This window comes from Apus apus, chromosome 5 (assembly GCF_020740795.1).
Source record: "Apus apus isolate bApuApu2 chromosome 5, bApuApu2.pri.cur, whole genome shotgun sequence".
NCBI classification, from domain to species: Eukaryota; Metazoa; Chordata; class Aves; order Apodiformes; family Apodidae; genus Apus; species Apus apus.
The window spans coordinates 13853984-13880419 of record NC_067286.1 but is presented as its reverse complement, the minus strand read 5'-3'; the positions used below and the strand labels follow the sequence as shown (position 1 = coordinate 13880419).

Here is a 26436-nt window from a genome sequence, read left to right as displayed (position 1 = left end):
GTGTTTGTAGGGAAAAATATGTAGAATTCAGTAGATGTAATCCAGGAACTGTTAGGTTGGGTTTTTTTAATGCTCAGATTATATATAATACATTAAGATGATAGTTACAAACAAACAATCTTGAATTTTTTTAAGTGTGGAGTACTCAAAACATGTTGTGTAGTTTTAGGGATGAATTTGTTAACTTCCTTGTGGTTTTTTTCATCCTCATAATGACCTTCAACTGGTTATAATATGCTGGAGCTGATAAAAAAATATTTTATCAAGAATATTTCAGATTACTCGTAACAGTGATGTTAACTGGCTGCAAGCCAGCTCTGGTTCAGAAGCCTTAATTAGGAAAGCTTATTTTGGAAGTGGTTTCATTTATCACCCTGACCTCAGGAGCTTGTGCACTCTACAGTTTCTTTTTACTCTTGTTTTTTTGAGACATGTCGAATTATACAAATTGCCAGCTTTAAAGTGAAATGACAGTGTTTCGTTTGCTTCTAACTATAACCCTTTTCTGTAATCTGGTATGTGATTTACACAATCACAAGGCTTTGTTGTGGTTCGTTTGCTAGTAGGGAATTTTGAATAGATCATTCTTATAGATTAGAATTTATCATTGCTGCTAAAATGTCTCAGTTAAAAAGGACACTGTATGACAGTCCTGTTATGTAGAAGACTTGGATTTATTCTGAAGATTTTGCAATTCTAGAATATGTGTATTATATGCTCTCGAGCTTCATCAAGGGCCAGCAAGCTGAAGTTTGGATGCTATATGTATCTGTTTAGTTTGTATTGATTGAGTTGTGTCTACTGGAGAGAGAAACATAGTATGTTCTGGATAGTATGTTCAAGTAAATTAAAGTTTATTTGGGTCATGGTGGAGAGGAACCTGCCTTCTGAGTCCAAAGTAATTTTAAAAATTGCTTATGATGTCAGCATTCTGCCTTTTACATATGTTTGTAGTGACTATATTTATTAAATCACTTCAGACAAATTTACATGCTTCAATACTTGGAGAAAGACAAGATTTTCTGTTTGTTTTCAGCAAAAGTTGACTTCTTTGAAGCTTGAGTAAATTGTGTATTATTCAGTCATTTTAGTTAGTTTTCTGTTCAAAGTTTTCATGTCACTTGACAGCAAGAATTTGTCTCTATTCAGTATAATTCATTTTTAAGAAGGATAAAGTTGCTTAATCCCATGTTAGGCTCTGTATATTTTTTATATAAATGTCACGTCTTCTAAAATTTATGCTTTTTTAGAAGAGATATAAGAACATGGTGGTATTTTACGCAGCAAGAGAATGTAATTTGATTGTATGATTTTCTTTGAGCTTAAGTGTAGAATACTTGCAATTCTACAGCACACAATATTTGTACTCTCATGTTTACAAATGGAGTAAGCAGAAAGTAAGATCACTTCCAAATGGTCTTTGAAGATAGTCAATACCTGGTTCAGGCCTTAAAAATCTTTAAAATGTTTGGAAAAATCTGTGTAGGACAAGTTGATTAACTACCTTTTATGAAAAACTAGGTGAGATTCTGGTTTGGTTTGGGTTTCTTTAGTTTCTTTTGGGTTTTGCTTGATTTATTTTGGAATTTTCATGTCTTTCTGGCCAGTGATGATGCTGGTGTGGATTCACAGCCTAGCAGGTCTGATAGCACTGGACTTCAGTCATGTGTGTCCTGCAGCCTTTCTCCATCAGACTGGAAGCTCCTGACCTGAGCTTCCTCAGAACATTGCAGGGGGTAGCCCTTAAAATTTGCATATGCTGAAAACCAAAAGCAAAGAGGGGTGTTTAGTTCTTCCACCTCCTTCCAAAGCCCCTGTGAGGGCAGTGCCAGGCCAACCAGGCTCCAGGAATGAAATGCTGTGTCATTGTTGCTTAGTGCTGCAGCCTGTGCTGGGGCCTTTCCAGCAACTGCAATCTCCCTCTTCCAGTCTCCTGGTAGGTGACAGGTTGCTGGTAATAGGTATGGCTGTGTGGCCAGGTGACATGTTCACTTCTTACGGGGTAAAGGTCAGGGGTTGGTACCAAATGAACCTGGTGGTGGAGAGTAACATTTCCTGCTAACGTGGATGAGATAATCCCCCACAGGTTAGAGAGGTTAGAATTCAGAGGTGTACAATACAGACTGTTCACGTGCACAGGTACAGAGTAACTCACATCTGTGTACCTCTGACTGCTGGGAGCAATCAGGTGATCTTAGAACTTAGGTTCTGGTTGCAGGTTACTTGTAGCTTGTTGTTTCAGCTGGAATTGCAGTTAAGAGAGGAAGTCAAGGTCATAAGGAGGGTTCTTCTCCCTTACTGGCCATGCCAGTGGCTTTATATCTGTTAGGTTTCATGGCTTGCACTAGTTAGTTTACAGCCAAGGTATTCCTCTTCTACCCAAGAAGACATCGTGATATTCTGTTGTTGAAAATAATTTTTCTTGCTCATTCTGAAAGTTGCTGTAGACTAATGTAGCCAGCTGTAGGGCAGACTGGCCTGGCTGAGAACACAGTACCTGGTTACATAACAACTTCATTGTGATTTTAGATTTGCAGGCAGGAAGATTCACTGCTCTAGTTCAACAGGACAGGGTTATCTCTCTGATAGATAAGATACTAACTGTATTTGATTGGTCATGAAACAACTGACAACATTTGGCCACAATGAAGTGTTGTTTAGCTCCTGGCTGAAGGCTTGCTAGACAGTAAATAAACATACATTGGTGATCTGACATCTAGATCAAGATTGCAGTTTATGAATCTCAATTCTTGTGCCTGCTTTCTTGCCGTATATGTTATCATGCAAGATTTGGGAGAGCCTTGAGAATTCATGACTGACTGTTGAAACATCTGGTGGTAAAAGTGACCTAAGTGAAATAATTATGCCAAATCAAATTCCGCTGTTATGGCTCTGGGCTCCCTAAATGGCTTATTTTGGTCTATGAGCTTTAGTTTTTTCTCACAATTGCTTTGTTACCCATCAAGCCTTCTGTGTTCAGAATAAAACCATAAAAAAATAAGTGCTGTAAGTGGTAAGACAAACTGAGTTCTGTTTTTTGTTTAAAAATCTCTGAAGGTGTGATGTGTGACCAATGGAGAAGCTGTGGTGTAAAAGACAGCATAGCACAGGAGTTGCACACGTGCTGGTTGTTTCTGGACACGAGATCTTGTGTTTTGGCTTGTCAGTGATGCAGGTTTTGCACACATCAGCAAACTTCCTTTTGCTTTGAGGTGCAGTAGTAAACAACATTGTTCTAGCTAATTCTCTGGATAGATACTTTGCCATAAAGAGGTTTTTTGTGAACAAGGATTATGTTGCTGCTGGTACATAACCTACATGTGGCCCACCAGCCATTCTGTGTTGGTCATTGTTACAGAAGAGAGTGCTAAAACCTGGTGTCTGTAGGTGCTGTGGAACATTATGATAGAGGAATGGTGTTAGTATTAATATGTGAAGCCTGAAGAGAGATCTGTCTCTTGAGAACCCAGAGGAGAGTAGAAGGATTGGAGACTTAAGCTGCTTATAAATGGGGAGTGGCAACTTCCAGAAGTGGAAGAGGCAAGAGAAGGAGGTGTTCCACCTCCAGTATGGGCACAAAGTCTAGGAAGATGTGCTTTCAAGTACTAATGGCAATATGTAATTAGTACTTGAGCTGTGATTTTTGGCTTGAAGTAGAATTGGAATGTGTCAGGTCAATGGAGGCTGTGCAGGCTGCACCCTTAACTGCTTGTAGGTGGTATGACTTTTGGGTAATGCTGTTTCAATTGCCTTGCAAGTCAGGGTCCTCGTGTTGGACTTAAGAGCATCTTTACAGACTGTTTAGTAGACTAAGAGCAGTTTTATATACAAAATCTTGTTTAGATGAGAATTCAATAACTTTTTGGTTTTTTGTTCCAGATTGGAACAACGACATTAAAAATATTTCTTAATCCAAGTAAGAATGTCTGGAATGACTAAGGTCGTAAGCAGACATATCAGTCTTAGTAACTCCATTATGAATTCTCAGATGTTTACAGTAAATTCTTGGCTTTGTTCTAGGCTAGGTGTAGATGTTTTGAAAATCTAGCTTTAGACTCTGACAGAAAGGCTCGGTCCAGACTTACTATTTTTTTAAAGTCTACCAGTGAAAGTATTTGTTGTGGAATTCTTCTAAAAGTAGTGTCTTTCGGAGTTAATTTTGTCACGTAGTATTTATGTTTTTATTTTATGTTTTTAGTGACTGATTCCTGGAATGATGTTCAGAACTCAGGGAAGCTGATGTCTGTCTATAGGCCAACTATTTTTAAGCCAGTGCCACTAACATCTGTGTGACTTCTGTGTCTCTGCAGAGGAGCATGAAATGAAACAGAATTGTTTGCTTCTGTATGTGGCATCTTAATCTTAAGCTTCTGGATGCAGAAATGTGTCTGTACCTAAAATAAAACTCACTGCTATATTTTGCAGTTACTTCTTTCTTCCTTGAAGGACAAATCCTTAATGGAAATAAATTACTTAAGTGTCAGATACTTTATACTTCAAGGCCATAATTATTTCTACGTTTTCTTCATTACTCTTACCAGCCTGCATGAAGACGGAGAGACATTGAGTTGGCATTTTGTCTTGCAAAAGATACCTTTCTCAAGAATTTCACATGGTATGAAAGTTGCTTCAAAGGGATGTTTTCACAGCTTCAGTGTTGCAAGAGTAGCTGAAGCTGGGTCCTTTATAACTGTGAAGTTTTCATATCAGGAAAATTAGGTTTGAGAACACATTTTTGCCTCTTTAAAGTGTATGGAAGCAAAAAAGCAGGTGTTTTGCCACTGAGAGGTTTCCCTAAAGTGGAAGAGAGAGTGACCTAGAATAGCTAGGTTTTATATTTCTGTTCTCTGGTTTGCATCCCAGAGTGAACTCTCCTAGCTGCTGTACAGGATGGCTGGGCGATGCTTCTGTGCTGCGGAGGGTGCTAAGCTTCACCTCTGAGAGGAACAAAGATAGGCTTATGGGACGGGTGATGGAGGATTGCATAGTACTTGAAAAGTCTTGAAACATGTATGTTGTTTCTGATGCTAGTATTTGGTAATAGCCAGTGGAGTTCAAATCTCACACCTGGATACCAAAGAAAGTTCTATCTCTCCCCCCTCCCACTCCCCCTAGTATTTTTTGGTCTGACCTACCCAGCCTTTCAATGGCTAATATGGGGCCAAACTGCAAATGTGAAACTCTTTTTTTTTTTTTTTTTTTTAATCATAAGAAATTAGAAATCTTAACTTTTGAATCAGTTTTGTGTAAGCATCACTAGACATATTTCAGGACATGATAGTATATGGCCAGGGAGAAAATGTGGGGAAACTTCATTGGTTTTGTGAAGTGTGCAACACTTAGTTCTTCAATCAACCGCTGCTTGCTATTTGGGATGTTTACTTTTTAAAGTTCTTACTGGGAATGATGTAAAGCTGATGGAGGATGAGGATAGGTAACAAGTAGCCATCTCTAGGCTAGATAAATGGGCTGTCAAGCTGAACAATCTTGTAATGGGCCTACTAGAATAGTATCATGTATATGGCAAGAAACCTGCCTGGACAGCAGGAGGGAAAGAGAGACTGGGGAAACTGATGGCTACTGAAAGGTGAACAGCAACCAGATATTAGGAGGGCAGGTAAATGGGAAATAGACTAGAAGGTAGGGTAGAAGAGGGGCAGAAGGTAAATGTGGTTTTTGCTTTGGAAAACCCAGTTTAAGGCAGAATACAAAATCTTCATGTGATGCCTGTTTTCTTTCAGAGGTTGCCCGCTTTATTTTTCATTAGGTAGCCTGCCTGAAAATACAAATTAACATGCTTATTCTATATCTGCTTATATGACAATGATCACTTCAGTTTTCTTGGGAAACTAAGTGGAAAAAAAAACTAACCTTAGTTCAGTTGTCTGACCAACAAGCTTGGGAGTGCTGCAGAGATTATGCATTATCATTGAAGCCACTGGTCTGCCTTAGAAAGGAGCAAAAGAAATGCTTTGGCAGCTAGGTTAGATCGTTTTCTCACATGGGTGAGAAAGGTCTGGTGTCATTTTCAAGTCCTCTTCCTTCCAGTGTTTTTCTGTTATCACTCCTGGGATTTGTTTTTGGTTTATGTGTGTGTGTGTGTATATATATATATGCACATATATATACATACATACTCACACGTATATAGTTAGTCTATATATACCTTGAATGGGTTTTTTGTGATATTGTCTTCCTTCAGCCTCAAACTTGCCATTATTCTTCAGTGTTGTTGAGTATTTCCTTATTCTTTTGTTTTGTACAGAAAGGAAGACTTTTCCTTTGTCTTTTAAGTACTGCTCATGAGATTGAATATATTTGTAATATTGTCTTTGTAAATTAATACAAGTATTTTCAATTCCATGTACTGATTTTTTCCTACATGTCCTATAATCTTTTCCTTCTATTTTAGCGTCTGTAATGTATTTCTTAGCAGGCAGGGTAAACATAAAAGAAAACACTTTGGATGGGAATAAGTTACTGATATATGCTATTGATGTTACAATAATTTCTACATGACTCTTCATTCTGTTTTAATGAATATTAAACATTTTATATGCATTTTGCTATATCATCACATAATTGTATACAGTGTGCCTGCTTTCACTTCTAGACTTGATTAACCTGATGAGATTTCCAGTAACGAGATTAGTTTCTATTTCTCCTTCAGTCTGCCATTTTAGTTTAAACTAATTTTCCATTAGTTTACCAAGGATGCTGCCTGTTTGAAGTACCTGGAAGCAGTCACGGGCTTACTTTTCTCCAATCTTGTAGCCTATCCCAGATTTTTGAAGTGCAGTTATACCTCACTTAAGTCTTGCATACCTTTTCAAGTAGCAGCATTAAATGCTATGATGGCAAACAGGTTAGTTAATTCAGTATTAAGGTCACTGTAAATTCTGGAACACAACAGTATTAATGCCTGAAACTTATTTTCTTTGTTTAATTTTGTTCCAGCATAGTAATAAGTGCTATATGGCATGCTCTGCCAAACAATGCTAATGTGGTAAGTTTGTTGGCACTAAAACAGGGAAGTAAAACTCAAACAAATATGACTGCAGTTGGAATGAAACCTGCTTGTCTCTTTTATTGGAGATGGTGTTTGGCAAGTAGGTCTGGATCCCAGAAGTAGTTCTGTACTGTAATCATGCCTGCATGAGGAAAGAAAGAAAAGAGGCACTTGCTAAGTGTTGGATATCATTGTGTGGAGGCCTTAGGTCCTTACCAGATTTTCTCTTCCCCCTTTCTTCCTCTCATGCCACACCTTCCCTTCCTATTTCCAGATCACTGAACTGGTACGCTGCTTGCCAATTAAGGATTCTGCTTCTGTAAAGATCATCTTAAATTCAGATTTTGTCTGCCTGTTGTCATCTTGCTTATGCCAGGCTGGAAGGGACCTCGAGCATCATCTGGTCCAACCTTCCTAGGTAGGAACACAGTTAAGATGAGATGGCCTAGCCCCCTCTCTAGCAGAGTCTTAAAAGTGTCCAGTGTTGGGGAATTCACCACTTCTCTGGGGAGACAATTCCAATGTCTGACTGTTCTCATAGTGAGTTTTTTCTGGTGTCCAGTGGGGATCTCCACAGCAGTAACTTGCACCCATTACCTCTTGTCACTTCCTATCACTGCATGCCCTTTGTAGGAGATGGTGCCCCTCTTCCAGAACTCCATGGCTCACAAGGCAATGAGAAAGAACAAAAAAGTCCCTCTCCAGCTTTTCTGTAGACAATATACTGTCCACTGTTTAAAAACTGTTTAGGTTTCACCACAATTTAAAATTTAAATGGTTTTTATATTTAAATTGAAATTTCAGAGCAATAATGCTTTTGTTGTGTTAGAGCTAGGAGCAGGAGACAAAAAAATCTCTACTTTGAATATTCCCACACATCTTTCCCCTCAAATGCTACAGCTGTTTTATCCCATCATAAATCTTTAATCAGAGGATTTCAATACTTAATTACAAAAAAAAAATTAACCTCGCATCATTCCTTTGCTGTCAGCCAGTATTTTCCTTATTATGTAGATAAGCTAGGCATTAAGGGACTAAGTGATTTTTGCAAAATGGCATAGCAAGGCACTGACAGCCTCTAAGACTCTTGGTTTATAAGCTTGTAATCTGCTGACTTGATACTAACATTCTTTTCAGCTGGCAAATCAAATGGAAACACCCTAAATCCAGGGTTGGGACTGAGAAGAGTGAGAATTGCTGCATGTATGTGATAATACTGATTATCAGAGTCAAGGAGGCAACAAATAAAAAATGCTAAACACACAGGGTAGAAATGCAGGTGCTTCAGGGATGTGCACACAAGATGGTTCATCAGGTCCAACCACAGGTGTGTAGCAAAATGGCTTGTGTGGCCTTTCAACAGTTGTGGCTGTAGGGTTGAAAGGTAACAGTAGTTGTTCTAACATCCCTGAGGAGGCTGCAGGGAAAGGTGACTCAGGCCTGGTAGAGCTTTCTCTTTCTCTCATGCACACAGCTTCAGCTTTTTTTTGCCTTTTTTTTTTCCCCTCTATTATCTATGTAGTTTTTGAGAGTCATGGGGTTTGAATAAATGTTCCATATTAGACATGAGAGAGATTATGTTTATAAAAGCTGCTTTTTCATGTCTGTAAAAATGCAGCTGATACCACACCATCATTTGTGCTTGAATTGCATTTTCAAGCTTTTTATTTTCAGCCAGGAGAGGTATACAAATTTCTGCAAAACAACGTGCCCAGAAGCTTGTTTGTTTTTTCCAGACTTATCAGTTGTGCTAGTAATAATAAAAAATATTCTTTGGGAAACTGTGCTCTCTTTATGTTATCTTGGCATTTTTATAGGACTTCAGAAATTGGTGTTATGTGTAGTGATTGATGCATGTTATTCTCTGTGCACGTGTAAATTGCGTTTATTATGTAAAATGGCCTTGTGGTTTCCTAAGTTGTATCTAGTGGGAACAGTCAATTACTTGACTGAACTCTTGGTGACCATATGCAGAAGTAATTAATAAGCATTCCCATCTTTTTGTGCACCAAGCCCTTATTCTGTAACCTGTGATTGTTTTGTTTTTTCCCCTCCTACTGTTTCATCTTCATTTGGAATGTTGTTACCATGTTTCACAAAAAACCAACTCTTTTTTTATACCTTGACAAATAATATTAGGCAATGTAAGACATTAGAGTGCTGTTAAAACATTATTAAAACAATTGGGTTGTATAAACAAGAAACTAAACATTTCACTGAGATCAGATTTAGTTGTAAATTTAAGATACATTTAAGGTAGAAGAACAATCTCTCATTTTTTTTTTTTAAATGTACCTACAATAGCAACAATTTTGAACTATTTTCCTCATGACTGAGATGTTGATTATAAATTTGTGATTAAACCAAATGAGACCAATTCCAGATTTTTCCAAACCTGAGAGGCAAAATAAAATGAGAATAAATAGTATGCCATGGGCTAGAGGTATTCTACATTTTAATGTTTTCCAGTGCAGCTAGCACAGATAATGAAATAGTTTTAAGGTTTTTTTTGCTTAGTTTAAGAAAAATATTAAATAAGACTTCCTGTGAGGTCACTGTACACCTCCTTTGCTCTTAGAATAGTGTAGGTAGATAATAATTTAAGTCTATTTGACATTAATCATGCTGCTGTACTGTGGCTACTCATGTGTCTTCCTGCTTTCTAGTTGTCTTTTCCTCTCCCGAGGAAGGTGTGGCCAAATAAACTTTCACATAACTTACCATAGTACTGTATATCAAAAGAAATGCAGCTTTTTATATTTATTTAAAAGGTAGTAAAATACTACAGGAATGCATGCACATAATTTTATTCCTATATTCAGTAGCCTAAATAATGCGGTTTAAGATTCTGTCTCCTAGTCTTCCCTCCTGCTTTTCCCATAGTTGAGAGTGTAGCATGATAGGATTCTTTTTTAGCAGGGGAAATCTCAACGTGATTTTTCATACTACTGTATTGTGCAATGCAAGCTGATGTTGCTGATAATACAAGCGTGCATTGTACGTTTGACTGAAATTTTTAAAATGTATTTTTTGTCCCAAAGTCCAAGGTCACGGATCTCGTGCATTTTCAAGGAAATTCTTTTCATAGGCTAAAATCGTGTTTCACCTGCAGTCTGGGTCTTCATTAGCTGCTAGGAGGGATTTGCGGCATTGGCAATAAGTTCTGCTGGTTGCTGGCTGGCTGCCAAAGCAGGACTGCTGTGGAAGGCAGCGGGTCTCTGCCTCTCGCCAGCCTGAGAGGCACTGTGTTTTCAAGAAGAATGCAGTGCAGGATTTGATGGCGAGTCAAAAGCAACGGGCTGTCCTTGCTTTACTGAAACAATTGCATGATTTTGTAGAATGTGATGTCATGAGGGTGTTGGCTTTTAGGAATTTCACTACTGAGGAAGCAGTTTGAAATGCAGACAGAATCTTCAAGACCTTTGAATGTGCTCTTGGTTTCTGTTTAGTTAGCTTTGAATGAATGTACAGATGGATACATACATACACGTTTCTTTTTGTAAGGAATGAGCATATGGAATATAGAAGCGATTTAAGTGGATACAATACCTGAAGGCAATGTCGAGTCAGTCTGGATTTTCAAACTCTGTTTCTCTACCGGGATATCCATTCTACCAGGTGTCATGCAGGTATATCGTGTTTTAACTTTTATGTTTTAATCCACTTGCGTATAGAGCTGTAGTGTGATACTTGTGTTAAGAGATTTTCGTTTCCATTTCTTTGTTCTCTGAAAAAAATTGTGAAATCAGAGAATTAAGAAGCTGAAGAACAGAGTTTTAGAATGCTTTGTGCCTGACTTCATAATTAGGTTTGCATTTATTTAAAGCAAGTATTTTTGATTTCTAAACATACTGAATGTTTTGAGAGTTTTTCTAACTGGAAAAATAAAGTTGTAACCCTGGAGATTTTTTTAAGTGAGTTATGTATTCAGATGTTTCAGTCGTTTATTAGGAACCAGATATCTACAGCATTAAGAATTGGAAATTATACAGATTTCTAGAAATACAAATGATTTCAAGTATTTTCATGCAGAATTGCATAAGTTAAATAAACAAAAGTATTTACTGTCATTATGCCTTTAAGACAATTTCTAAAAATGTGCGTGTGTAAAAAAGTGTTAAATTACAGCATTGTGATACAGCTTAATCATGCAAGCTTCTTACTGTTTTATCTTTTTGATTCGCAGTCCTGTTCTTTTAAAAATCCTTCCTTCTGTGGGTGCTGTATAACAGTTTTCTAGTGAATGGGTAGGATTCTAACCATGAAATTACTGTTCCTGCTGTAGTAGAAGACTGTAATATTGCTTAATAATTACAGGGAATGTGTTACAATACTTTTGGCTGAAAGATCTCAGGTTTCTGGCACACCTTAATAAAGGAATGTAATCTCTGTTTATTGTGTCTAAACGTGAAGTCCCTGCCTCTCATGCTGCAACAGTAACAGGGGGAAGGGAAAATCAGGAGTATGAACAGGAGTCTTGTGCTATTACTCATCTTTCTGTAAGACATTTGAAGAATAGGATAAGAGAATAAGTTAATAATTAACATGTTCATATCCAGAGAATGTACCTGACAAATAATCTTCACAAACTGCATCATATACAGTGGTATGAGTTGGTTTTGTAAGGCTGCTGTGATAGTCATTTGTGACTAGAAACAAGAGTGGTTCTGCATAGTATTCATTTAACCACTTTTCTGTGTGTTTCTTGAAATAAATTCCTGCACTTACTTGCATATTTCTATCTCTGTAACACTACCAGGCTATCCAGGCAAAGGTAGCAGCAGTAGTGTCTTACTGAAACCAGAGTTACCATTTAGAGGTCAACCACAATGATTGCTCATTGCTTTTGTCCTTTGGCCTAAGTTTAGAGGGTGCTGAGGTCTAGTAGTCTTTTTTTTTTTTTTTCTTTTTTTTTTTTTTTTTTTTTTTTTTTTTTTTGTGGCAATAGGCATGCATAAGCTAGAAATTGAAGATGACGAAAATTCAGTAAATGGCAGCTGATGTAAAATCCTTCTTTTCCCGAAAGTATGTTAGATTCTTGGTCAAAAGCACACCTTTTTAATCCTACTTCCTAAGACCAAAATGACCAGAGCCTGCCACCCAACTCCCTGGTTTCAACAGTGACCTTCTGAACAGATTGAAGGTCTCATGAGTAAGTTCCAAGTCTTCACCGTTCGCTTGTGAAAAGAGAGAGAGATTGAAGTTCCTGGTCTTCTGTATCCCTGTTGTTTAACTGCATTTTGTCTTTTAGTTCTCTGATCTCTGTTTCTTACATGTTTTTAAATAGTTCTTCTGCAATTCAATGAAGCCTGTGTTTAATAATTTTTGGATAAGATAATTAGTTTATGTGATATGCAATTGAGATAATTACATCCTATTTGATATATGTAGAATTGGGTGGACTGACTTCCTTTCATCACTAAGTCATTCCTACTTTGAGACTCTGTTTTGGTACCTATAAAGAGAATTTCTTTACATTGTGTACAACCACTGGTAACTTGACAGCTCCAGCTATGTAAGATTGGTACTTCTGCAGTCATTTTACACATCCTCAGTTCAGAATTTTCCTTCAGAATAGTAACATATGGCTGTTTCTGTCTGGGAAGTAACAGGAGTTAGAGAGACAGGATTGAATTAGTTTTTTTTTTTACTCCACTCTAATTGTATTCTGTTGAGTGAGCATTTTCCAATAAAGTAAATAGGCAGTGAGACTACAGTTTATCATAATTGGTTTGTAATTTCTGTGGAGTGGGGAGGGCTAGTATACATTATGTGAAGTTTTTATGTTGGCAAATACATTAATCAAATGTGGCTGGCGAACTGGGATGGCATAAAAGTCTTGGAACAGAGTTCTGGAAAAACTTTGTCTTTAGGAGACTTTGTCTTTTATGTAGACAAAATTAATTTTCTAGAGATCAGAATATCAATGGAATTGCATGGTGTTTGGAATGGTTTGTTTTCTGTTGCACAGAAAGAGTAATAATTTTGGTATCATAATTTGTGGAAATGTGGTCTGAAGTATTGGTGCTAGGCTGTTCTGGGGGAGCGTGCAATCAGTGTTTTGTGCATTTATGGTTTTCTAAAGCTTGGTCAGGACATTGTTTCTAACTTTATCTTGGAGATGACCAAGATACAGTCTCCAAAACTATGCCACTCAGGGTGGTATGATCTCTTGGTTGTCTGTGAATTACAGAGTTGCTTAAATCAGGAGTTTGTCTTGGGGTCTGTCTTTTTGAGTCATATTGTAACTCATTTTTGGTATCCATGCGATGCAGAATGAAAATTTCTTGGAAACTTTTCCTTATTTACACAAAATTTACAGATCAATATCATTTATGTTGAGATTGATAATGTTTTTGTTGTTTTTATTTTAATAGTACAACATAAGAGATCAGGTCTAGATATTAGTTGTAGAAAATACCCCATATAATTGAAAAACACTTCCTCAAGTAATTTATTGTCTTTTTTTTTTTTTTTTTTGTTTTGTTACAGACCTGGTATTTAATATAGAAATTCAAAGAAAACATTACGTTCTATGATTGCTGTACTGTAAGATAACTAGCAGCAAATGTATAATTATTATTGGTGGCTGAGCTGTAAATGGTAGCCAAAGAATGCAAGTAAACCTGCTATGTGCCATCTTACAGCCACTAGAAAGACATTAACCAGTTACCTTGAGTTTTATCACCTGTCTAATGTTGTAATGTTAGTTTTCTTTCATATATCACGTTATGTAGAAGGAAGTCTGTTCAAAAGTCTTTGAAAATATGCTTATAATGCTTTGATTTTCATAAGCTTAATCAGTAGAGATTAAGAAGAGCTCTCAAAGGCTGTGCTCATGTCTTTTTCCCAGTTACCCTGGTATGGCGAGAGATCTTTTTTGTAAGAAGATTTAGTATTTCTCTTTGCTTTAGGCCGCTAGAGGAGGAGATGCTGGCCTTACGAGTTTTTCTTCGGCAAAGAGAAAAGGAAGAGATCTAGCATTCTAGCCACCTTTGACAGGAGAAGCCAGAGCTTTCAGCTCTACTGGGATATTAGCAGATTGTAGCCGTTTTAGATAACTATCATGGTTTTTGTTTGCCTCAAAAATAAATATTCAGAACCAATCTTGAGTAGGCGGACTTAGTTACATCTCTTTCCTCACATGGAAATGTGAGGTAATACAAAACCCAGCCCTGTCTCTGCTGTGGAGCAATTACTAGTGTTTCTGTAATGTAGCTGGAGTTTTGCTGGTGGACTGTGATACTCTTCAGAAGAAGATTTCCCTTTAGAAAGGATCTACTTATTTCTGATACCATTGCAATAGGGGTAAAGCCTTCCTTAGGCATGGGTGTTCTGCATAGTTGAGAGATCTAAGAATTTTCAGTAGTTACATTCAAAGTATCAAAACAGTTTATAGGGTTTGTCAGAGCTGTCATAGTCCTTTGGCCCAATCAGTATCAGAACCTTCTGCAGCCCTGGAATTTCATTTTCTAGGGAGGGGAAAAGCTATCCAGTGGGGGAGAGTGAAAACTTGTAACTTTGTGAATTCAAGATGGATCAATTGCATATGTGCAGTTGACTCCAAATGCAGCAATGCAAATGCCATCCAGTCGCAGCAGAAGAGATATTGTAGCATTAAGCTGCTGCTTTTCCTTTGAGGAGGGAGCCACTACCCAGTCAAATGCTGGTCTTTAATTAGCATTCATTTCTTAAATAAAAAAAAAAGAAAATGCTGCTGTATTTCAGATAGAGGAATAAGTCTTCATCACTCCTGTGTTGTAGGGAGTTAGGAGCCAGCAAATGCTTTTAAAGAAACAAAACAGGACTGAGTTTTCTTTGTAGCATTGTCTGTCAAGTTTGTAGCATAATTTGTCAAGTTTAGTTAAACTAAAATCTTTGAGAAATAATGAGGTCTGGCAAATAGCAATCAAGAATAACAACAACAACGAAGCTGCACATTTGGTAACATTAACTAAGTTCTGGGTAACTAATATTGTTGTTTGGAATGTTCAGCAGTATGCATGTGTATAACAGGGATTCACAGTTGCATTTTCAGTGGGATAACTAAATCACTTGAGCAAAAGTTCCTATTTTTTGTTCATTGTTGGTTCTCCTGTAGGAAGAAGAGGAGGAGAAAGGGCAGGCCCAGATTATTGATAAAATATATGCGAGAATATGGTGTACCAAATTCCAGCTGTTCTTAGAAGCTTTATCCCCATAGAATTTGATTTTTATTATAGAATCATAGAATGCCAGGTTGGAAGGGACCTCAATGATTATCTGGTCCAACCTTTCTAGGTAGGAGCACAGCTCAGGCTGAACAGACTCAGTTCTTTCAGCATTCCTCATATGGCAGGTTTCCCAGTCCTTTGGTCATCTTTATGGGCCTTCACTGGACCTTTGCAAGCCTTAGAGGCTTTTTTATAGAATTCTATATATGTCTACAACAAAATGTAACTTTCATATTAGGAGAGGGAGAGAAGTCTGCTTTTCAGACGGTTAATTCCTTTTTGAGGACTTGGCAAGAACTAGTGAAGAAAGCTGGTGCTGCTATCCCTAGCTATCTCCTTTACGTCTAAAAAAGTATGTATTAAACTCAGATTTAAGTAAGAGAGGGAGCAATAAAAATCTGAAGAAGACAGTTTTATATATCTTATTTTCTGCAATGTGTGCAGGCTATTTTTGTACTAAAATGTTTTAAACCTTATATAATTGTTTTACAGGCAAATGTAAAGATTGCTTTTAAGCAAAAAAAGGGACCTCATGATTAGAATGTCAGCAGTTATTTGGGCTTGACAGAACAAACAGCGCATTAAAAACCTTCACATAATAAAAAGTAACTCATTAAGCAAGACTGAACTTGAAAAAAGTTTTGCTTGCAGGGAATTAAATCTTAAGTACAGGCTGCTCTCTGAGAAGACATGGTAGGAACATTGTTAAAGATGAGGCAGGTTGCAAGATCACTGTCTCTAAGTTTTGTCCAGAAGATACAAGCGCAAAATGGTGAGAAGTGTTGATTAAGGTGTGTACTGGTGGTGTGATTCCTGTGTAACTTTTCTCGGCTGCATCCTTGGAAAAGTGGAGCTGGGTAAGAAGGCTTTTCTTATAAAAAGCCTCTGGTATGGGAGATCTCTTTTATATGCCTTATTTCCTACCACATGCTCCCCCTTTTTTCCTTGCTGTATCTTATCTATCTATCTATCTATCTATCTATCTATCTATCTATCTATCTATCTATCTATCTATCTACTCTTTAGAAAGTGTCACCTTTTTTGTCATATTTGAACTGGAAATGAAAAGCCTGATCTCTGTGTAGGTGGCCAGTAGATTGACACCATCCCACACGTGGCTCCCTTGTGATCTGCAGGACCAGCTGTGGAACTGTGGGTGTCTTGATGCTGCCCCAGTGTTAAACTGGACACCTGTGAAACTCTTGGCAGTGGTACGTTGCTAGTGTCACCTATGTTGAGCTATATTGGGTATTGCCTTCTTTAGGCATGTGTGTCACTTCTGGCTTGCTTAACCCATGTTACCTTCTGGCTCTTCAGATCTCTTTCCACATTCATAGCGTGGCTTGGATTGCACTGGTAAGGGTGTAATCAGATGCATGTGTGGCAGATTGCTACAACTGGTTATAAATCATTCTGTCAGAAAGAGGAAACTGAGGAAAAATGTGAGTATTATGATAATGTTCTCTATTAAGAGTCCTTAAAAGGAGACAAAATATACATGGCATATGATGAAAAGCAATACCTCTGATGTGGATTACTTGCTTTTCAAATTAATTCTGACTGAAACTTTGAATAGTTCTTTTTGTTTATTTTGTGGTATCTGGTATTTCAGGCTCTTATGCACAGAAGTGTAATTGTAGTTCTTCTAATGACATGGATATTTGGCCAGCAAAACCAGTTACAACAAGTTCTGTGTTACTATTTTCCTAACAGCTATTTTCTATCAAATTCTTCATTATAAAAAAGGGAAAATGTCTAGCATAACTAGAGGTTCAGATGTAAAATCTTTTGTACTTTCTTTATGCTGAGGATTTCAGCATGAAAGGGCAGTTTGTTTATTTTTGGAACATTGTGCATTTTTTCTGTTATTTTAGAGGAATTTGTGCATGTGTGTGTTGCAAAACAAAATGTCTCTGTAGAAATATACATTGACTTGGTTTCCTGAATGATTGTTTTTTTAGAATCTGTTTTCTGATTACTTCTTCTCTTCTTTCATTACCATTTCTGCCCTGGAAGTTGACTAATCTACTTAGGGAATTAAGTTAATGAATTGTCATGGTTCTGAGTTCAGTAGTGTCCTTCCCAAGATTTACACTGTGATTGCTTCTCTTCGTGCTGGAGCTGCCTGGATACCTCCTGGATCCTTTAGAAATCCTTACAGGGATACGTCTGGAGGTTTTCTGAGATTTGCTTGGTGTGTTTGGGGGTTTCAGGGTATGTGGTAAAATTGTACCTCAAAGAACCATCCTATAACACTGAGAATTTACACTCTTAATAATTTGGTTTTGAAATTAAATGCGGAAACTGTGTCTTAGAAATTGAGCCTAGAGAGAAATATTGTTCTTTCTAGTATACACGGAGGAAGCATTGACTTGTCATAAATAAATCCTGAACTTTTGATGGATGGTCCTAGAAATAGTCCTGTTTTGTTCAACATTTAGTTGATAATTGGAGAAATGTAAACTAGGAATTCGTTACAGTTTGGTTTGGAGAAAAGAAGTTGAAGCACCGGCAGAAAATTGATAAGGCATAAATTTGCAAGTCTCTTCTTTATGCAAGTTCAAAACTTAGTAAATCAGAAATGAGGGCATTGCAGAAGCTTGAGTTATTTTTAAAACAATTAACTATAGGAAAATTATAATCAATACAGTGATATATGTTAAAATTTGAATAAGTGTCAGCTAATATTATAACAAATTGTTAGATATAGATAGTATCTATTCAAATAAGGTGTAGATTATATTTAGTCTCATTTTTATGCTGTTATTTTTGTCAAGTGTATGATTTACGACATTGTTAATCCAGTTTCATGAGTTCTGCAATTCATTTGAAGGACACCTTCCTGCAGAAAATGAGGATAAATTTGAGCAGTTCATAAACTGATAGTAATATATTCCAGTTTTAGTTGTGGTTTTTTTTATTTAAAAAATAATAGACTACTTCTTTCTGCCATGCTGAGGAAAGCCATTTAATTTAAAGACACTTATCTGAAACAGTCAGTCCTGTTGACATGTAAATGCCTCTGTACACTACTGAGATGACTGCAATGCAGGTAATGCTGGTGGTGCCAGCCTTTTCAAAATCTACTTCAGGCTTTCAGCTCCTATAAGGGGTTTTGGTTACTTGTAACTTTAGGTAAGGATTAATCATCTGCTAAAGACAAACATTTACTGTAGAGAAGATTGTAATGGCTAAGATTATGACCTCATGACCTCACGTGGGGAGGGTGCCAGGGCACTACGTATCCATGCCACTTCCCTGACATGTCTGTCTTGTCGCAAGTGACAAATCAGATGGCATAGAGTGCTTCCTCAGAAATTAAGACCCGTGTAATTATCAGACATCACTGTGCATTAGTCTCTTTCCTTGGAAACTCTTGGATGCTGTACTATTAAGTTTGGATTGCTGTGACATTACTGATGTTAGTTCTGTCTTCCTTGTGGCTACTGTCTTCTACTGAAAGGAAGCACTGCTGGGACAGGATCTCTGCTGTTTTCTTTTACTCTTCAAATTCCTACTGTGCCTGCAGTTTGCTGCCCTTTTCCCTAAAATGTTGAAGACCTGTCCTTTTCCACTTAGGATTTGCAGAGCTTTCTGTTAAGAGGCCTTGTCTCTCTGAAGGGTTATTTTAACTTCTTAAAGCTCTGTAGCACTTTCCCTCCTCTTCCTTATTATCATGTAAGTAATCCACATTTTACCTACTGCTTTAACTGCATCATCCATTTAAAACATCCTTTTCTTGGCTCTCCTGTTCAACTGCATCAAGTTCAAGCTTGTCTGTCTTGCTTTAAGACGTGTCATCAGCTCTGTCCCTGCTCTGGTTTCTTGCTTGGTTACTCCCTCTGTTTAAGTCTATTCAAATGTGGCTGTAGTAAAAATGATTTGGTTTATGTCTGTCTGCTGTTGACTAGGTAAGACTTCTAGATCTGAAATATGTCCTAGTTTACAGAATTTGTGTGGAAGAGTAATTATTTGCTTGTTACTGTTCTGATAATGTAATTGTCTTTCTCAGCCTTTTACTGGTTTCCCTCCCCTCCTCATGCCCTGTTTCAGGTAAAAGCTAGAGTGTTTCCCTCAGTTTTTCTACAACCCTTCTCTCTTTTCCATCGCTCCAAAATTTGCCTGAAGGGAAGTGAAAGACAAACTTGGACCATTACCCATAGTTGTGGAGTGTTGTAATGGTGCCTTTTTCTTCTGTTGGTGTGATGAAGGAAGGTGGGTTCCAGGTGATGTCAGAGATCCAAAAACAGTTTTTACAAGAGTTTATCTGTTAGAAGTTGTTCACACTAATGAGAAGTCAGCATGTGTATATTGATAAGAGAAATGTATGAATATTGTTTTGCAGGTCAGCTGGATTTTAATTATAATTATTTTGTGGTGTGTCCACAATATTCTGTTGATTTAGCTCCAGCTTCTGTGAGCAGTTTAGAGATGTCTGAAACACAGTAGCAAGTGTTGATACAGCTTTTGGATGGAGAAAGATGCGATCAAGTTTTTGTTCTGATTCTGCCTGTTTGTGTGGAAACTTTGAAACTGGGTTTATTTTCTCCATGCATTGTGTTTCCATAGATGGATAAAATGCAGAATATTTAGTATGTGGCCTGTGGCAAGTTGCAATACTAAAATCTCAGTTAATAATTAAGAATTGTTCCAGTTGAGCAAAAGTGGCACCGATCTATTAATGCCTGCCAGGAGTCTTTTATGTTCTTTTACTGGCAGAATGTTTTTATATTATGGATTTATTGCTACTGTCTGCTGGGCCTGTCTTATGCTGAAAACATTAGGCTAATCTGAAGTGGATTTGCTAATGTAAACTTTTTTTTATTACTGTGCACCATAGGCCTTGATGTCAGTCCATTGTGCTTTCTCTCTCTATTCTTTTCTGCCCACTCGCACCCTGCTGGATCATGATTTGCTGTATTTCACATGCTGAAAGCTCCTAAAGATAAGCACCTTATTTTTAAGCACAAGCTGTTCTAAAAACCTCAGTTGCTTAAATGTAATAATTTTACATGTCTTATAACCTAAATGTTCTTAACAACTAAGCTATGGAACGTTTGAATTTAGGAAGGTTGCACAGTCTACTTACTGCAGTGATTTGAAAGAAACTTCCTGTGAATTTTACTAATATTAACATATATAAACATTTTCTTCTAAAATACTCTTTCTAGATTCAGATTAAACTTGGATAGAGTATGGTTTATCAAAGTTCGCAAGCATACTCCCATAGTCTCTGTTTTTTGCATTGTGACTGTGGATTTTTAGAAGTTGGAAGCATTACAGATGTGTAGTAAGTTGCAGCATTTATTCTTTTCTGTTTCTATACTGGACACGTTAGGAACTGCAAAAAGTGTATTGGCTTAGGTTCTTTGAAGCAATGCTATTGCCTGGTTAGCTGTATTTAAGTAGTTGTATCCCAACACATGAATCGATTCTATGCTGTGTTATTTTTAAATTACTGCCTTTTCATTCTTGTTTTTCCAGTTGTGAATAGTCTCATGCTATTTGTTTTTCCTGACAGTTTGTTCAGCTTCTCGTTGCATCATGTATGGCCTGTCAAGCCCAGCTTGAATACCAGCCAGAACTTTTTTGGCGAAGTGATTATTGTTAATCTGCAGATCATTGTTAAGTGCACTGATTTGGAAGTGAAGATCTGGAAGTGTTAGGACATGTGTCTTGGATCCAAGCTGTAAATGTTTATACACTTATAGAAACCTGACAAAATATTGGCAACCTTCACTGGAGCCCAGCTGAAGGCACCATGTATTGTGCAAGCTTTTATGGTTCAAGTTTACAGAATCACATGTAACTCAGATGGGTGAACTAGTTTTTTTAAAGAAAGTTTTGCTTTCTGGGTAGTGGAAGGAGCAACTGCTTTAGAACAAATTCATAAACTCATATGGCATGACTTGTCCCATATGAATCTGTGGAAATTAGTTTGAATGTAACAGTTGCTTTTACTGGGCCATTGTACTCCTGTCAGCCTTCTGGTACTTGGCAATTTGTACCTTTAAAACTTGGAAGTCAGAGCTATGCAACCAACCAAGGGTACTCGGTACTAAGGCCGTCCTTTGGAGCTTAAAACATCATAATTTGTTTCCAGTGAGCATCTGTTGCTTCCTGTCATCTGTTGATTTATTCTGGGTTCAAAGTTGTCATGATAGGGCTCAGGTCATGATGTGCTCATTTGCACATGTTGCTGTGCTTCTGCACAGAGAAGTCTCATTCACAGGAGCTGAGGAAGTTTCCTTTGGTGATAAAGAAAGGGCAGAAGGTTGAAACAGGAGGTACCTCTAAGACAGAGATGACTCTGCAGTCTTCCTATCAGACAACTGGAAAGCTGCTGCATGGACCTGCATCCTCAATCTCTCTGCCATCATGCTTTCCATCAGACTTGCTCTTCTGTTGCTCTTTGTAGATTGAATCTGTTGGTTTTTTGTTGCTGTGGGATTTTTTGTTTTACTTGGGTTTTCAATGAAATGGTAATGGTTCAGTCTTATTTTTGTTACACGTAACAAAAAGTGTGTTACAAAATACCAGTGCTCTGGCAGTATGCTTCAAAGAATGTTTACTGCCTTTTTGGATCACTGAGTTTTGGTGCTGGTGTATTAAATGGGAATCTAATTTGATGGTAGATGTTAAGTGCAGTCACTGAGTAATCTCTAGGAACTCTCCTGCTGAGAGTATCTTCAGATTAATTCCTTGACGATGTCTTTTGTTGTTTGATCAGTGAAGAGCAAAAGATTTTGAACTATGATTTATTGTGAATGTAGAACCAAAAGAACTTTTACATAAGAAGCAACATTTGAGGCAAATAATTTTGTAAATAAGTGATAAATATTAGAAGGACTACATAGACAACACAACTTAAAATGTACAGGTTTTTTTTGCCGCTTTGAAAGAGGTGGTTATAATTTTAAATTGGAACTTGCTTTCCCTAAAATGATGAAACATGCTGAAGTTTTGCACCCTTTAAAATCTAATATTGATATTTTTGTCCTAATATGTTATTTGCCTTGTATAACATGGATCCTGGTGTTTGTGAATTTGGAAGTTCTTTAGTTTTGAAATCTTTCAGAAAAATGAGGTAGTGATAGAAATGATGTCATCAGCCCTTGGGCTAGAGGCCCATAGTCTGATTAATATGATTAATATTACCAGTACCTGTAAGCTATTGTTTCTGAGTCACTGCTCCTTCCTACTAGTAAAACCAGTGTTTCTCTTTCTGACTCAACAGAAGTAAAATTCTGTGCATAATACAAATTGCAGCAGTGATAGGATTTGATGTATTGCCGAATAAGAGGACTTTATAATTCAGCAAGTAAACTTGGAGTTACTTACTAGGTCCTTTTTTTAGTTCATTATTATGAGTGCATGTTAATAGTTGATAGTGGCTTCCATCACTTCATAATTTTATCAATAAGCTTTAGAATATAAAGACTCCAAGATAAAAGTGTTATAGAGCACAAATGTAATTAGGTACAGTTAATAGATGAGGCATGTTTCCCAGAAGAGGGGAAAACCAAAGATTACAGTAAGGGAATCATTCTTATCCCTTTCATGTATTATGTAGACAGTAAATGATTAAGGTCCAAGACAAAGTGCTAAATATAGCCAGCAAAATGTTTAGAATGATTTAAGCTCATGCTTAGGTACTTGGTAGGATAAAGTTTCATTCCTTTATTTTAGATGTGACTTTCAGGGATGATTTTTAGGTTCAGTTAATTAAAAGGTATAGTAAATCTCCATGGAGCTAAAATCACTTCTTTTTCACCTGACTTGCAGTACTGATTAAGCTTTAAATAGTGTAGGAACAAATTTTAGAACCAAAAGGAAAAGACAACTAGGAGATATGTGTGCTGTGTGTGTATAAGTCTCGTTATTTTTATTACCATTTTAAAGCCTATGCCTAAAGATATGACTCTCAAACTATCATTACAAGGTAGATTGTTCATGTTGTATTCTGGTGTCTGTTTAAATTTTGCTGCACCAAACAATCTTAACCATTGTGATGTAAAATCCACTGCATTTTAGCAGGGAAGGTATATTTCTGTGTATGTACATCTGTGTATTTCTTCCTAAGAAGCACAGCTATGAGTGATCAACTATAAGACCATTCGATAGTTCTGCCATTTCTTTAAAAGGCTTGAATTTCTGAAGCGATACTGGCAATTGATATCACTTGAGGCTTTTATATTAAGAATTGATTACATTAATATTTCATAAAAAATCTGTATTCAGGCACAGTATGTTAGTGTTTTATGATCTTTACCAACCCTTTCTGTGTTGAAGATATTGATGTAAATAATTCTATTAGTCTCCCTGAGTAATTTCCCTGTAAGAAATTTGATTTAAATCAGTGTTGGTGATAAAGCCTCTACAAGTTTTATCATGAACTCCTGCAGTGTGATGGTGTAAAGAAAGTAAATTCAGGTTGTTAATGTTATAGATTTTTATTTAGTTGTTCATTGAATATATACGCCATTTTTTTTTTTTAATTTTTTTTTTTGGTGCTGATTTAAAACTCTGCCTGTAGAACTTGCTAAACTGTGTGAATAAACCTGCCATTGTGAAATGGTTCATTTTGAGAAGGCAATCAGTGCTCAAGGTTACTTGGTCATGATTTTGGAACAATATGCTGAAATAAAGGGCTTTTACTCCTTTCCACTTCTTGCCCTTGCAGTAGAAAGTAATTAAATAATAACTCTTCATAGAAGGACACTCCTTTTGTAGAAAAATGTGTGCATTTTCTGAGAATAGTCAACTCTTATTTTTTGTCATTTGTTACTTGATTGAGTGCCTTAAAGAATGGTGCATGACAATAGAAATTATGCCCTTGACTTAGAAAAAAATAACAAATGGAACCATTCAGCTGTGTAGGAAATCAAATACTGCGATGAGATTTTTTTATGTGCTATATATCTTGCAGCAGTGGACTATTTAACATGTGCTGGGTTTTTTTGTGTGTGTGTTTTGTTTTGTTTTTTTTCCATCTGTGTTCTTTCAATGACTTAGCAGGGGTTTAGATCACTTCCTGTGAAAAAGTGCTTAGGATGTTATCTCCAGATGGATTTGAGGCTTCTGCTGTACTTGTGAAGTACTTTGCTTCAGTGTGGCACTTGGGGTATATTTGGTCAGGCTCACCAAGCGTGCTGTTGGGGAGATTAAAGTTCAGACTTGAATTCCTCAAATGCTCAATTTCATGCTTCTTCCCAACATTTTGAGTTTCCTGTCATCTCTTTTACTTTCAAGAGATTAATAATTCCTTCACAATTCTCCATGTAACACTGCCTTCTCTCTGACACGAAGATCTTGTTGATCAATCAAAACTTAGTCTTTCTTAGCGTATTGAACATGTGTTTTTATGCTGGCCATTGATCTTGAACCTTTTCAGTTTTGGTGCTTTCCAGGTGTCCTTTGAGTATTTGTTTTAGAACTTTTTCACCAGAAGTGCTTTTCTAGGTTGAATCTGTATTTCCTATTCAGGATGTCCTATAATATAAGCATGAGTAACTTTCCTTTGTTCCTTTGTGCTTTTCTTCTATTGCATTGTTTTGGTCTTCATATTGCAGTTCATAATTTATTCTGTATGAATTTATTTGCATAATCTAAATTTACATATGTTCTTAATATTAAAAGTAATTTTTTTTTTTTTTTTGTCTGGGCAATCTAACTGCATTTCCAACAGATTCATATCCTTTATTTGTGTATTATAAAATTTCTAAGCAAAGTGATTACTCTGAAACCTGTATAAATACTAGTTTTTCTGCCATTTTGCATTTTTAGCTTAATTTCTGTATTCTTCCATCATATGCAAGAATGTAATTTTTTTTCCATGTCCTGATAGGACCTGTCATGGTGGATTTAGGCCATGAAACAGTTTTTTTTTTTCCTTTGGTCCCTGACCTAGCCTGATGTTCCAAATGTACTTGGAATATTACCATCTCACCATAGGCTATTCTATATGAACAGCTACAAATAATGACAAATTTTGAGATTATCAAGCTGTATCCATTTGCCAAATTGTTAGAGAAAAACATTGCTATGTGATTATACAAAGTAACTCCTGTAGCTTGTGTTTTGTGATTACCTCTAAGTGCTCCTCTTTTCATTCCCTTGTGTATTTTTATCAGTGAACTGAAAATATTTTCTAATTTCCAGGATTTCTTGTGCTCACTGTGACTAATGAGAAGCCTTGTCAATTTAGGGTTTCATGTTTAAGAATCTGCAGGGTTCAAAATATGATGGCTTTGATTTTATTTTTTTCAAAACAGTAACTAGAATATTATTTTTTAAAAGCCCACAACAGCACTTAGAATTGTCTTTATTCTTCCCCAAGACTAAAATCTTGCATGCTGTTGGGAACAGTAGGAAAAGACATGAGATGCCTTGGCCCCAGCTTTATCTCCACTGTCTCTCAGTTAACCAGTCTGTGGTGATACTGACACAGACAAGTCAGTCTCTGATAAACATTTGAGATTTCCTACTGAGATGACTTAGGAAACTTACTCTGCCTTGAAATGAAAAGGATTCTGCCAGCTATCCTAAAATTTCTTTTCACTAAAATGTTTGGTAAATAGCAAATGTGAAATCAAAATAGGGGGGATTTATAAAGAGCAGGATGTTTGAGGGGGGAAAATAGAATATTCTTGAAATCTTAGATTGGTATTTTTACTTTTTTAGAAAGTAGAATTTTGTTTTGCTCAAACTGTCAGCAGAATGAATGGCAGCAATTAAAATTCCTATAGTCTTCTCTAAGTGTGAAAAGGTTTTTGTTGTTGTCATGGTGACAGTTGAGTGACAGCTTTAAAGTGAGTAATTGCTACTGAGAGCTCCATTATGAACATTTACTATGTTTCAGAAAGGATTTCAGGATGAAATAGGATTTCTTTACTGGGCTTTCACAACATTTTTTTTTTAATCTGATGTTTCTGTACAAAGAAGTAGTGTCTAGGTGACTTTGTTTTGGAAGGTTCTTCTTAAGAGCCATGTGAAAAATCACTGCTAATTGCTTTTTTTTGGCCTGCTCTGATGAGAAGGGCCAAACTCACATGGAATTTAGAATTTATGGAATAAGAAATCTGTAAGATCATTACAGTGTGTTAACCTGGCTGCCTGAGTTCATGTACTTCTTTCCACTGGTAAACATGAATACATTTATAGTAGCTTACTGATTATATCAGCTTCCTGATACTAAGCTGAACTGAAGGTTTC

General features: G+C 36.7%; 1 protein-coding gene across 8 annotated transcripts in view; it reads left to right on the top strand.

The window, feature by feature from the left end:
• Window positions 1–26436, top strand: part of PLEKHA7 (pleckstrin homology domain containing A7) — a 163808-nt gene that overhangs the window by 44652 nt on the left and 92720 nt on the right. The window contains exon 1 of one of the 8 annotated variants that reach the window (XM_051620718.1): window positions 10385–10638. The exons of the other annotated variants lie outside the window; for them this stretch is intronic. Coding sequence (XP_051476678.1) covers window positions 10568–10638 — 71 coding nt within the window. The 5' untranslated portion in view covers window positions 10385–10567. Of the gene's footprint in view, window positions 1–10384; window positions 10639–26436 lie in introns of those variants that run through there. 8 annotated transcript variants of the gene reach the window in all.